This window comes from Sinocyclocheilus anshuiensis, unplaced genomic scaffold, assembly GCF_001515605.1.
Source record: "Sinocyclocheilus anshuiensis isolate Anshui unplaced genomic scaffold, SAMN03320099.WGS_v1.1 scaffold437, whole genome shotgun sequence".
Lineage (NCBI taxonomy): Eukaryota > Metazoa > Chordata > Actinopteri > Cypriniformes > Cyprinidae > Sinocyclocheilus > Sinocyclocheilus anshuiensis.
The window spans coordinates 1,193,024-1,207,999 of record NW_015539902.1 but is presented as its reverse complement, the minus strand read 5'-3'; the positions used below and the strand labels follow the sequence as shown (position 1 = coordinate 1,207,999).

General features: G+C 36.6%; 1 protein-coding gene across 1 annotated transcript in view; it reads right to left on the bottom strand.

Moving 5' to 3' along the window:
* Positions 1-206: 206 nt before the first annotated feature.
* Positions 207-14,976, bottom strand: part of LOC107686131 (protein phosphatase 1E-like) — a 45,044-nt gene continuing 30,274 nt past the window's right edge. Inside the window, exons 2-7 of the mRNA XM_016482990.1 lie at positions 12,154-12,275; positions 8,361-8,560; positions 4,271-4,459; positions 4,029-4,172; positions 3,331-3,424; positions 207-1,435 (exon numbers count right to left, since the gene is read on the bottom strand). Of these exons, the coding sequence (XP_016338476.1) occupies positions 498-1,435; positions 3,331-3,424; positions 4,029-4,172; positions 4,271-4,459; positions 8,361-8,560; positions 12,154-12,275 (1,687 nt within the window). The 3' untranslated portion in view covers positions 207-497. The remainder of the gene's footprint in view (positions 1,436-3,330; positions 3,425-4,028; positions 4,173-4,270; positions 4,460-8,360; positions 8,561-12,153; positions 12,276-14,976) is intronic.

The following is a 14,976-nucleotide window of genomic DNA, read 5'->3' as shown; positions in this document are numbered from 1 at the left end:
TGAATTCCGAGACAAAAAGTCAGAACTGTGAGAGGTAAAATCAGAATTCTGAGAAAAAACGTGCAAGTTCACAATTACAGGTTTATAACGTAAGAAAAAATGTCTCAATTGTGAGACATAAACTCACAATTGTGAACCAAAAAAAGTTACATTTTTATATTTTTATTCCACGGCAGAAATAAGCTTCCATGGTGATAAGCATAACTATATATAATACACACAAATATTGGGTAAATTACTGTTTTTATCAAGATTTTCACTCTCTTCATTCTGGATTTGTGTTCTGCACAAAGGATACATGTGATGCTGCCTTAAAATTTGTCCAATACAAGGTGACTAAAAGGTCCCTCAAAATGCTGCCTATGAAGGCTGCTCACTAGGTTTTGGAACAGAGTATGCATGTATGTGTGTGTACGCCCACGTCATGTGTTGTGTGAAATGAGCGCGTTTTAGCTTCAGGGACGGAGGGCGGCATGAAGGGGCAAGGAAGTTGTCGATTAGACCCTTTTGCTGTGGGTTACATGGGGAAAGGCTATCCCAGGCTTCCTCTCTGGAGAGCGGAGAGGATAGGGCACGCTTGGGAAGCAGCTCAGAGGACCGTGACTTTCTCTAGCCCTCCGGATCAGGCGCTGCGATTCCCTCCTCAGCGGCATGATCTCCAGCCGCCTCTTCCTCCGGCCCTCCTGAGGGAAGAGCGCAGCCACCTCCAACAATTGTCCATCTGAAGTGGTCTGCGTGTAGGAGGGCACTCTGGGTTTAGGCTGGGGCTTTTGCCTGTACCCAGAGGGGCCGTCCTCTTGGTAGGGGCGCCAGGCTGCGCCGCCCCCCCCGTAGGGAGGTATGAGGTCTGGCATGACGGTTCTCGTCGGGGGGAGGCTGGATGAAGCTGGGAGCCTGAAGCAGCCAGTCTCTGCACGCAGGTCCGGCCCCATGATGCTCAGACTTGTTCTGTCCGTAAATGAATCCATGCGGTCTTCGTAGGCCAGGTCAGCCGGCGCCGAGCACTGCTGGAGTGGCCAGCCGGCCCGGTTCTTTCCTCCATTCTCTGCCCCTCCGTCTTGACACACCAGCTCACTCTGCAAGGGCTCCACTTCCTCTTCCTCCTCTCCCGTGTCCTCCACCGGCTCCTCTTCCTGCTCCTCCTCTGGTTCATCTGAGGGTGGGGGCAAACGGGGGTCCCTGAGGAACACCACGATGACCGTGATATTGTCGCTGGACCCCGCGTCTCGGGCCGAGGCCACTAGCTTGTGGGCCACCATGGCGGTATCCCCGTTGTTCTCCTGCAAGTGGTCACTGACGACTCGCACAGCTTCTTCTGGATTCACTGTGTCGTAGAAGCCGTCGCAGGCCAGGATCAAGTAGTCCTCGCTGCCATCCAGGTTAAAGGTGGAGTAGTCAGCGTCTCCACAGATATAGGGCTTGTGTTCTGAATCACCTGTACATACAAAAGAAAAATCAAAGTAAATCAACTGAGAGTGAATATCACAAAAAATATAGATTTCAGGAAATTTGTCAATGGCAATTGTCAATTGACCCTTCGCTGTGAGTTTGACTGACAGGCGATCTGACCAATCCTAACAACGAATCCGCCATTTTTTTCCGACAAACAAAACAGATAGGAGAGTAGATTAACTTCGGTGGACTTAAACTTGAAAAATGGTGTGTATTAACGCCTTTCTGTGTTTGAAATAAAATACATTCTGATTTTCATTCATGTTTATTTCATGCTTTAAGTAAATATGAAAAGATGATCGGTTCAGGTGCCACAGTGATCTGTCACGAGACATTAAAGAGCCACAAAACGGTATTTATTGTTTGAAATTCTTAAATGACAAAATTTGAAAGCTAAGACTTTGTTTCATACCAGAAGTAACAAGTGTCAAGTGTCCTCTTTGCTCCACAATATATTTTTCACACTGTTTTTCAATGTGTGGTGTAAGAGGGGCATGGCTTGTCGGACATAGCAACAGTAACTAAAGGGGGTGGGTCTTGTCTTTGCAAAGTGTGAATTCCTTATTGTTAAATATATTAAAAGTCATTATAACAAATACTAGATTTTAAATAAAATGATAGTTTTAGTAAAAACTTTTTCAACCAATATTTTCACTGCTGTAACGCACTAGGATTAAAAAAAAAAAAACTAAAATCAACAAATACAACATTTTAAATATAAATATATTTTTATTATTAAAAATATATAGCAAAGTGACAAGTTAAATCACATCACATTTTTTTCAGAATCAGCAATAGTTAACTGCCATGCAAATAATGCCATAATGCAAAAAAGGCAAAAATGTGCTAAAATATGCTTCAATATTTTCGTTAAACTAAACAGAATTTCTTAATTGCTTCTTTTGATTTTTTGAGTAAAATATGATTCGGACATGTTCTGGACTTGTTTCGTGTTTGTAAAAGACCAGTTGCCTAGGCTATGGCAGAATTAGCCTCACTTGTCCTATTTATGAATCAAGAGCTTTAAGGGAATTAAATGCTTGACTGATAGGATTATCTGACAGATTAGCCATCAGCGTTTAGGGAGTGAAACGGTTTCTGGGCAGGAAGTCGTGGGAACGCTGCCTAAGGATTTTGCAGGAGGTCAGCCTTTGTTATTGCAGCAACGTTCATTAGCCTGAAAGCCGTAATCTTACACTGGCTAATGTACATACTGTAAAGTATACTGATACATTATCAATAATTTATTGAGGTGATGAAGAAGTTTGTACACTTTTCAAATCCAACCACACAGTTGGTCTGATTACACAAGTTTTGAAACAGTACAGTGGTTTAATTTTTGACAATAATCAATATTGTTTTTTCGAAAGTACACAGACGCAGCTACTGATTTAGACCAAGTGGAAGCTGCACAATCTGGTTACATTGATTAAATTGAGTCTGTGCCAGGGTTTGCTTTCTAAAACACTGTCTCCTTCATACTGAAATCTATGGTGTGATGATAAAGGGTTTTCTGCAGTGGCCTGTACATCCTCTTCTAAAAATATGCACCCACTGACCTTTAGTTCACTTTAAATTACAAAAGATTGTGCCTAAATAAGTGAATATCTTGAAAGAGTACAAAAGCAAAGGCTTTCACAACCACGTTAAGGTGTTTTTACCTCTCTTCTCATGCCTTTGGCTCAATTACTGGGATTTGTGAAGCAATATTCTCTGTAAAGCTGCTTTAGAACAACACTATATGCATTGAGAAAAGCAGTACTTAACTAATTTATGTAGGCTTTCACAGTATTTTACACAAAATCTTTGCTAGAAATACAATCAGGGCTGTCAGTTTAGTTTGTTTAATTGTATATTGTAACTTCAAATGTCCCATACCGATGGCTCTTGACACGGACAGGCTGCCGTTCACCCTCCATGTGCCGAACCAGATTACACACCCACCCAGAGCCTCAATCCTCTTTTTCTCATCCTATACAAACACATAAACAAACAAACAATATGGTCAAGAGGAGTCATTAACCATAACAGTTAGTGTCATGTTCAGTTCAGTGTCATTTAGTGAAACTCTAATCGGCTGAACTGTGACTTACATACAGTTTCATTATATAGATAAAGCTCCAAAGACTCGGCTCAACAGATCCACTCTTGGGAGTGCGTTATGTAACACAGCTTTGCTGTCATGTGACTTTTGTCAATTGAATGGACTGTGCTAAAGGACATCCCACACAAAGAGCTCGACTGAGATAAAAACGAAGGTCATATGCACCAATTAGGACCAATCTAAGACTGATCTAAGATCAGTTTTCGGCATTTCTTTTTTTTTTGGCATTTGGAACAGCTGATTATTTTATACTGGTCTCCCACTATTTCAAATTATTAAATTAAATTAAATACAACATAAAACTGTATTAAAATATATAAAAAATTGTGAAAATAATAATAGTTTTTTGTCATATGGACTTGGAACAGCTGACAATTCCAACTATTTCAAATTAAATTAAATGAAATAAAAAAATATTTTTAAAAATTGTTAAAATAATAAGAAATAGCTTTGAGTGTCCAGTCTTTCTCACCTCTCTGTCTGGTTTGTGTGGTTTCATCAGCTCCACTGGTTGACCTCTCTTCACCATCATGACCTGTGAGTCACCCAGCCAGGCCACGTACAGCGTGCGACCCCTCAGAAAGGTCACGACTCCTGTGGTGCCACAGCGCAGGTTCTGTTCCAGAGATATGGATGCATACAGACATTGTCAATGCAAAAAGGGCTGATATGAGCATCTTGATGTCTGACAGTGTTTGTGCGGTAGGAACTCACCTCACGTGATGCCTTCTGTATGAACCGCTCATCTGTAAGTTTGAAGCAGTGACACAGAGCCTCTCTAGGGTCTTGACTGAACATTTCTTGTCTGACCAGGTTTACGTGCAGGTGATTGGCGGCGTAGATGGCAGCATCCAGCCCGCCATGACCATCAAACACAGCGAAAAAAGCCTGCTCTTCCTGATCCTAAACACACATACTTCTCTGTTAGCTTTACCTCATAAAATGACTGTGACAATAATAAAACAATTTGTCTCTAATTTTAATTTAATTGATTATATCATGATTCAAAATAATTTGTTACAGTTGCATACTGAATTTTTTTACCCTGTTATTCAGAAAATAGCTTATTGCCACATAAAAGACCTCACAATTCATTCTTAATTGAAATAAATCCCTGTAAATGTCTCTCCATCCGTGCGAAACAGAAAACAAAAACATGGCAACCTCTGGCATCCAACAGATCAGAAGCTGTTCGCAAATCAACTGCAGTCAACATAGCTAAATGAAATATTACATGAGAAATATATGCAAATGAAATGTTGGTGCTTCCTCTTGTCGATCGGTTTTAATTATCAGCAGCTTACGAATTATTAAAAGGCTTAGTTCCGTAGCAGGGGTGGTCAAACGGGATAAGCTCTCACTGGTATAAATAAGGATTTCATTATGGAAGAATCCCTGAGATGCCATTACTCGAGCGCCTCGAGACAACATAAAAATGCTCACATTTAGTTTAGGTTTTTATGACACGTGGATGCATTCAACAACTATTTTTAATTTATTTGATTCATTTGTTCTTTCTTTGATTAATAAGTTAATACAATATTCCACATCTTGTCCAATGCATGCAATGATCTGCAAAGCAGCTGCTCTTACTCCCTTTAACTGTAATAAAAAAAAAAAAAAAAAAAAGAAAAAGAAAAAAAAAAAACCTTGTAGGTTTTTTTCACCTACAAGGGGACAAAACATGATGGAGGACATAAGTAAAAATAAATAAATAAATAAACAAACAGTATAGGTCAAGATAATCAGGTCAGTAAAACCATATGGTAAAGACAATAAAATGGGTCTTGCAACTTTTTATTGTAGTTTATAGAAGATTAAATGCATAATCATCACAGATTTTGATCCTAAGTCTCAGTGATTTAATTTATTCTAGACTAAAATACTAGCATAATATTAGTTTGTATAATACGCATATGCATAAAATAGTGCTTTAGTTTACCTCATCTAAACCTTTTTTGAGTGTTTTTATAAACATTGTGAACATTTCAATGTAAAAACAGCTATTTAGGACTGAAATAACAGCATATAATTCAACAACCTGTATTATATGCATATGTACATGCATAAACAAACACAAATCACATACATCCTGAAACTTTTTTAATTGTAGTGAATATGAAATTCAAAATATGAAATATGAATTTACTGAATATGAAATCTTAGTAATTTCCTTTTAATCACCTAAACCTTTGTGGGTTTTTTATTTTTTTATTTATTGTGATAATTTCAATGTAAAAATCCCTATTTACATTAGATAATACATCAGGCAATAGTTTGTATTATATGCATATGTGACAAACGTAATTGTTTTTGTTCTTTAAATTTTTTATAGAATTTTTTATCTACTCCAAAGTGTAGTCCTCAGTGTGCATCATTTAATTATAATGGGAGCATTCTAGTTTTGTCATGTTGCTCATGTGGAAGAGCACTGATGTGGAACAACAACTATGTTTATGTTTCTCTCTCTCTGTAAATGCATTGAATGATGTCCACTTATGGCTGAGACTGGTCTCTGATCTGCTTCTGCCTAAGGCAAAGGGATGCTAGTGTTCGCCAATAATACCAGTAAAAGCCCAGCATTTATCAAGTGGCTACCAGATGTGACAGATGAAGAACCGCCCCCCAGAGTCTATGAGTAAAGTGTGGTCGGGAAGAGCGTATTGATGAAACAGGCTGCCATCAGGACAGAATATTCCCCACAGTCGTGCTTTAGGGAGGGTCTGTTTCATGCTACAGTAGACAGCAATGCCACAGTGTCTGCTCTTATTAGAGGAAGAATAGCCCACACATCTCATCTGAAACATCAAGTAGATCTGAACGTGAGATGGAAAATCTGTCTGCATTTATTGCTTTCTGGTGACAGAGCACATTCTCGCTCGACTGGAAATTACACTGGCAATCAGGAAAGAAATTACATAATGCTGTTTCTACAGGGATGTTAGGTTCAACACAACTCTATTACGATGAAAAGTGATGTTTAGTGTATCGTGCTTTAGCATCTACCTTGACGCACATTTGTACGAGCTATTTGTTAAAGTGCGGAAAGCTCAGCAGAGGCCTTAAAATGAGTTTTTGATGAAAAGCAATCATGAGCTGCTGACAGCCTTAGTATTTATGGGCTGTTAGATGCCTTAGAATTTGCCTGTGGGTCGGAGCTGTGGCTTAGCAGCTTGCGTAGATCCTCAGACATATTGAGCCCCGGTGCTCATATGGGTGCTGCAGGTTTAAATCAATTGTGAAACATTTCCTGATCATATTCTATCATCTTTTGCCAATCAAAAAGGGGATATAAATAAACTTTAGAGAAGAATTTGCCATGGAAATTATCTCTACGTCCATAAAATAAATACAATGTGTTGTAAGATTTTTTGGGGGATATTGTCTGACAAATATACACCTTAAATAGGTGTCCTGAGAAATCATATTTGTCTCTATGACAGCTCTAGGTACTGTAAACAGCATAAATAAATAAAATAAAAATACTGAATCAGAGAAATATTGGATTGTTTGGTGTTTATTATAAACTACCTAAAACTAAATTTTTTTTCATGCTTTTGAAAGCATCTCTTACGCTTAACAAGGCTGCATTAATTTGATCAGAAATACAGTAAAACAGTAAAAATGTGAAATATTATTATAATTGAAAGTAATTATTTTTACTATTGCAATAGTATTCTATTGCAATATATTTTAAAATTTACTGTAAACAGCATAAATAAATAAAATAAAAATACTGAATCAGAGAAATATTGGATTGTTTGGTGTTTATTATAAACTACCTAAAACTAAATTTTTTTTCATGCTTTTGAAAGCATCTCTTACGCTTAACAAGGCTGCATTAATTTGATCAGAAATACAGTAAAACAGTAAAAATGTGAAATATTATTATAATTGAAAGTAATTATTTTCTATTGTAATATACAGTATTCTATTGCAATATATTTTAAAATTATTCCTGTGGTGCAAAGCTGAATTTTCAGCATCATGCTGATTTGCTGCTCAAGATACATTTCTTGACAGCAGTTGTGCTGCTTAATATATTTTTGTGGAAACCGTAATCATTTTTTTTAAGATTCTTTGATTAATAGAAAGTAGTGCTGTCAAACGTTTAAAAAAAATTAATTGCACATTTTTTCTGAAATTAATCGCGATTAATCCCACCTAACATTAAAAATTTGAAATATACTTTTATATTTAAATAATTTCCCATTCAATCTTCAAATTAATGTAGAATCAACATAAATACAGTATATTTTCAATATTTGATTAATAATTTGTTTAATAATTTTTTCTTTTGTTCTTTGATGAACAGACATCACAGCAGCTGGGTTAGGTTATTTGGCTGCTACTACTTTAAGAGTTGCTGCTGCTGAATGTGATGCGGATACTCGTAGTTTCATTCGCGCTTTAATATGAAATGATACAGGCTACAGCGCGCGCCACTGTGTTTGTGCGTGTAATTGAAGAGCATGCACTATGAGCACAGTGTAATGGCTGACAGGACAGGAAAATTCATTTTTACTGATATATGGCCTCACAACATCTCATCTGACCCGCAGTTAATGCGCTAATTTTGACAGCACTAATAGAAAGTTAATAGGAACAGCATTTATTTGAAATCTTTTGTAACGTTATAAATGTCTGTACTGTTACTTTTGATAAATTTAATGCATCCATGCTGAATACAAATACACATTTCTTAAAAACAAATCAACTTACTGACCCCAGACTTTTAAACAGTAGTGTACATTATATTTGGTGAAAAATAAAAGGTCATTCAAAGTCACAATCAAGGTCATACCTGTAGATTGAAAAGTGTGTTGAAGTCAGGAATGACGACGTGTTTGTCTTCCATCTTTCGACGCATGTTTTTAATAGCGTGGATGGAGGTCTCGTAGTACGGCAAGTGGCGGCGGCGATACGGGAACTCCTTTAGCCAATGACAGCATGTCTCGCATAGCTTATTAAAGACCAGCCAGGCCAGCTTCACCGAATCGATCTCTGCCGAGGCAAATAACATGTAACATGTTACACAGGCAAACATAAACACTCTGAGCTGCTTTGATTCAGTATGACTAAGCTGCCATTCTTTCATATGTCACAACAGTGTAAAAAAAACACATACATGCACCACACACAAACAGACATTGCTGTTTTTTTTCTCACAAGACAAACAGATTTGACTGTAATATCATATTGGTAAAGAAGAGTGCATGAGCTGCTGATTAAATGCATAGTGGAAGCGGAATTGAGGACAGTGGGCAAAAGAGGCCATCTGCCAACTGAGAAAGAGAGAGAGGAGGTGACTGGTTAATGATGATGGGATTGTTCCAGCTCTGGTCTCTATGGACTAAAACTGACATTCCTTCATTCTGTGAACATCTCATCAACATTTCATCTCTGAAGCACATGCTCTCCCTTTACAACCACCTGTGATCTATATGCTGCTCTTTACGTCCTCAAAGCTTTTCAGATAGTGATATGCATTTGATGGACAACTAACCCAATTGAACTAACCTTTTGCCTATTAAAGTGATAGTTTACTTAAAAAGGAAAAATCTGTTATCATTTATTCATGTTGTTCCAAACCCACATTCTGGCAGATCAAAACATATCATGTCGGGTCAAATGTCAGATGACACCAATTGCTTCTGGTTCTCATGTCTCTCATATTAGAATACGCCAAATTTGAATATCTGGAAGTGTGAATAAGATTTAAAAGATACAGGAATGAATTTCAGTCTATTTGTTACATAAAGTTGTTGCATGGCTGCAGAAGACTTGAAATAAAGCATATAAAAACTGCATTTGCATTCATTGTCTGAAAAAGTGCAGCATTAACATTCTTCAAAACATCTTCTTTTGTGTTCTATTGCAAAAAGAAGAAAGATAAAAGCGTCTGCTAAATGACTAAATAAATAAATAAAGTCACACAGGTTTGGAAAGACATGAGGGTAAGTAAATTGACAGAATTCTTATTTTTAGGTGTATAATACCTTTAAAAGTATCATTGGTAAGCAAGTTATTTGTTTCTCAAGCTCATAAAATGTTGCTGAAAGAGTTTGCATGCCAAAACGTATGGCAAAGTCCCAGATTTGCCTAATGGAGTGTCTGTTTTTTATGACTCCATTTATGGCGTATTTTTCAAAGGCTGCATTTTTGTCTTTGTCTATCAGTCCGCCTCAGTACTGCTTTTGACATGTATTTTAGCATTGTGTGGACGAAGAGGCCTTTTAGATTGTTTGATGGTTGTAAAAGCAGACATTACATGCTCTTTTCTCTTCCATTAGTCATTTAGATGCTCTCTCTCTCTCTCTGTTTTGTCTCCGTGGGCACAGAATCTAAATTTAATCTGCCATCTCAAGGTTGAGCTGGTGAACACTATGTACTGCCTTTGCCCTGAGCAGATGTCTGTCTGCCGCCCATTGTACTGATGTCAGTCGTTTCCACTGCTACGACTTACACTAAACATACTCTCTGCTGCTGGAATGGGTCACGTCATGTAGGCCTGTTTAAAGGACTGTACCTCCCGTGAAACCCTTTATCAACTGTCCTGGCTGAGGAAAACCAGACTCGGCTCAAGTGGAGTTCTCGTGCTCTGACGTATTTTTGAACAGTGCTTAAACTCAACACAGATTGCAGTCCATCTGGCTTTATAAATCGACCGTCCACTCAGGAAAGTGTCTGGGATCAGCGTGCTATGTGAATGTCTGTGCTAACTCATGACGGCAATAGTTGGATGTGAACCACAGAGAATTATTGCAGCCTTCATGACTTGCCGGAATGATTGTATTTATGAGATCAGTGCACACGAACACCACCGCAATGTTGTAATTACCAGTGAGGAATTAAAGAATTATGGCAGAAACAAATTGCTGTCAGTCACAATTAAAGATGAAATGTATAATTTTCCTACTAACAGAAGCAGAATTGTAATCTGTTTGGGTGAACGGGCAAACCAAACTACATTTCCGTTCTCTGTGGCAGCACAAGAATGTTAAAAAGACATTAATAAAATATATATCAAAATTCTATACTATTTTGTCAATATAAATTGAAAATATAGTGAGTGAGTGACATGTGGCCAAGTATGGTGACCCATACTTGGAATTAGTGCTCTGCATTTAACCCATCCAAAGTGCACACACACAGCAGTGAACACACACACCGTGAACACACACCTGGAGCCTTGCTCAAGGGCACCTCAGTCGTGGTATTGAAGGAGGGAGAGAGCGCTGTACATTCACTCCCCCCACCTACAATCCCTGCCGGTACGAGACTTGAACCCACAACCTTTGGGTTAAGAGTCCGACTCTCTAACCATTAGGCCACGACTACAATATTAAAATTACATATATTAAACTTTTATACTTTTTGGTAAATAATAGTAAATGTAATGAATTTTAATATTGTAATATATTTTAATAATTAAATTAAATTAAATTAAATTAATTAAATTAAATATTATATATTACGAATAACATACATTTATATATTTTTATAATAGATTCATCAAATCTATTTTTATTATAATTTATTATTTAGAGTATAGAATTTTAATATCTATTATTTTATGTATTTCATATATATTATATATGGATATACCTTTGCAGGTAACTTTTCCACGACATTCTAATTTATTGAGATGCACCTGTATTATAATGATAATAATTTTTATGTTATGGTTGATGTTAAAATTTTACAGTATATTGTCTAAATAAATTAGAAATATAATACTAAAAAATGTATTAATTATTTGAAATGCTATAAGTAAATTTAACCATTCATTTTATAATGTAGAGTATAAAAAGTGAATATTTATTTTGATATTTGCTAGATTACTCTAAAGTATTACATTTAAAAAAGACTATTACAATTATTTAATACATTTAAATGATTAGTGTTTTTAAAGATGACATCAAAGGTAATCTAAACGTAAAAATAAAGGAAATGGGCGTGTACAATTAAATACGCAATATTGACCAATACAGATTAAAAAAAATCTTAAATATAGGCCAAAGACCAATATGATACTAACATATTGTGCATCATCATTTGCATGTCAGGCAACATCTGTCCTCCATAAAGATTGTGGAGGACAGTTTACAGTTATTGCTACAGAAAGAGTCATCTGAAGTGAAGGGGGAAATGAATCAGATCAGACACGATATCATAACAAAAAGAGGTGTCAAATATGAATAGATCTTTCGAGCTCCATTAGACCTGCTCCTTTCTAAACCAGCCAAAACTGTGGCACATTAGCAGCCGTTCTCACCTCAAATTCCTTTGCCATTTCAATTCGAATATAGAAAGATAAGGAAGCAATTCAGGCCACCTTTAAGTTAGTAAGTGACCTAAATTTGCAGTTGAATAGGAGGTTTAAAATTGTGAAGAATGGCCTACATTCGGATCAAATATCACGAGATCTCTACTCGATAGCAAGATCCAACTCATTCACTGGCTTTACTGACACTGCGTGACTTCAGATGGCTCAAGAAAACCACAATGAATCTACGCTAGACTTGTCTCGTTTAAAAATAAGACTTCACAGTGCAAGTTACGTTTATGTGATGTGGTTTTTATAGGGCACTTACGAGGCAGCGTGTCTGTGCCATCCTCCACACTCTTGTTGAGATAGTACATGGAGAGATCGCTTTGCAGGATACTGTCTGCTGTACCACGGGCCAGGGCTGCAGCCAAGGAAAAAGGGCAATTACTGTAAAAGAGAGAGGAAGAGAGAGAGCGCTTTAAAACATCTGCCGAGTAGATCACGGAAACATTATGCAAAGGAGCGCTGTCAGTATTTGATTCAATTTTCCTGCATTTGTTTTCTTTTTTCAGCACCAGAGCGAGCGCTCGTTTAACCGTGAGATGATGAGGAGGAGGTAAAAGCAATATGTACAGGTCAAAACAGAGAGAATGGCCAAAGATATTCCAGCTGAATATGTTCTTATGATCATTGTGCATTAAAAACCTCTTTGCCAACAGACTTTTTTCTTGTAAGAGTGAGCTATTCCTTTAAAAAAGCTTGTGGTGTGGAACAAGGGTAGAAAGCTGAACTGTAAGTGTTAAAGCCTGGCTTTTTAACTACTGATGTGAATATCCTTTTAGGGCTTGTCGCTCTGATGGATTGAGAGAGCGAGGAGAGGCACTCTAAAACTAGCATGACCCAAATCCACTCCAGCACTCTGCCGCTCTGAGAGCAGAGACCCCGCTGGATCACTGAAAATAAATACAACTGCACATTATGAAATCAAGAGCCGACACTTAAAGACAAGCCCCGTCATCCTCATAAGAGGATTTCATAAGAGATGATTGTGGAATTCTCATCCGAACTGAACAGGGATCTCCCCATTAATGACTGACAATGAATTTTAAGATAAGGACCAGAAATCCTATATGTATATACGGCATATTGACATTATGACATGATGAATACTGCACTTTTTTTGGGTAGATTACAAGAATATAGAGTCAAAATTGCAAATTTTAAGACCTTTGTGTAACTGGTTTTTGAAGGTGAAATATCACTGCAAACCATATAAAATTTGGAGTTGGAAATTTATTTTATTTTTTTTAAATAAAATAAGTCTTTTATGCCAACAAATGCTGCATTTATTTGATCAAAAACACAGTAAAACAGTAATATTGTGAAATAATACAATTTACAATAACCTTTTTCCTTTAATAATCTAATTTATTCTGAATCCGGTGCTCAAGAAATATTGCTTATTATCAAAGTTGATAACAGTTGTGCTGAGTAATATTTTTGTGGAAACTGATTTTTTTTAGGAAGAACAGCATTTATTTGAAATAAATTATAAATGTCTTTATTGTTATATATAGTATTCATATAATAAAGTATTCATCTTAAAATTCTTACTGATCCCAAACTTTGGAACAATATATATTAAAGCAAATCCATAAAAAAAGAAAAAAACTATTTAATTAATGCTTGTCCATTAAATAATGAAACAAACAAACAAACATGGACAAATAATTGGTGTTTCCAACTGTTGAAAGGAACAATTATCTGGCAGAGAAACAGTAATACTGTGAAATAAAATTTTAAATATTTTTTTTTTAGTTTAATATATTTTAAATAGTAATTTATTCTGAATCTGGTGCTCAAGAAACATTTCTTATTAGTATCAATGTTGAAATCAATACTGTGCTGCTTAATATTTTTGTGGAAACTGTGATTTTTTTTCCAAGAACAGAATTTATTTGAAAAATACAATTTTTTGTAACATTATAAATGTCTTTACTGTCACTTTTGATTAATTCAACGCATCCTTGCTAAACAAAGTATTCATTTCTTTAAATTCTCACAAATATGATTTTTCAATGGTATGTATACTGTATATATATCATAGCAAATCCAGAAAAAAAGAAAAAAAAAAACTGTTTAATTAATGCTTGTCCATTAAATAAAAAAAAAAAAACATGAACAAATAATTGGTGTTCCAACTGTGGAAAGGAACAATTATCTGGCACAGAAATAATTTATCTCAGTGGATAAATATGCTTCCAATATCTTCAAAACGTGTGTCTTGGACAGTGTCAATGTGCCATTCCCATCTCCCTCTGTCTGTGAGGGGCTTCAGCGGCGTTTGCCAACATTCTGTTGAATTAATAGCCTCAGCTGCGGCCTGATGGGAGAGGATAACAGAGCCATCCAATAATGTGATGATGTCCTAATCCCAAAAACATTTATTATGACGCGCTCAGTTTATGAACGACTGTCTGTAATGAATTAAAATTGATATGAAAGTTTTGCATAAGAGAAGCCAGAAGAAATGATGAAGATCATAAAGACAATGGATTTGATTTCATTCTAAATCCAAATATTTTATTTTCTAAAGGTTTAGGGTAACACCTTTTTCCTGAACGCTGAAGTCTTGCCCGACTGCAACAGTGCTTTACATTTCTGGTCTCTGGTGTTTCTAGTCAAATTAATGTATTTATGACGTATTATAATTTTAACCACTATACCATTATAATACTTACATATTCTTGGTTACAGCTATAAAGTGTAGAATATAAAGTATGACCACCCCAGAACTGATGTCTTACATCATGTGTTACAGTGCATTATCCAAGCATTAGTCAAGAAAACATGACCAAAAATGACCGTTATAAGGCATTATGAATGAATATCTTCACAATGATTTAAAATGCCTCCACTCTGGCGGTCATAGCAACGTAAGGCTGTACGGCACCGACAGCTGATGCGCCTGCATAACCATGACAATCCTGACAGCAGCGCCATGCTGCTTGCACAACGTGGGCTGCGCCATGACGACGGGTTGCTGTAGTGAGTGATGTTGTAGTGAGGCAAACAGCCACTATCCGCCCTCAGGCCAGAACACACGTTAGATATTAGAAATCAGAGCAATCTCTAACTGCCTCACACA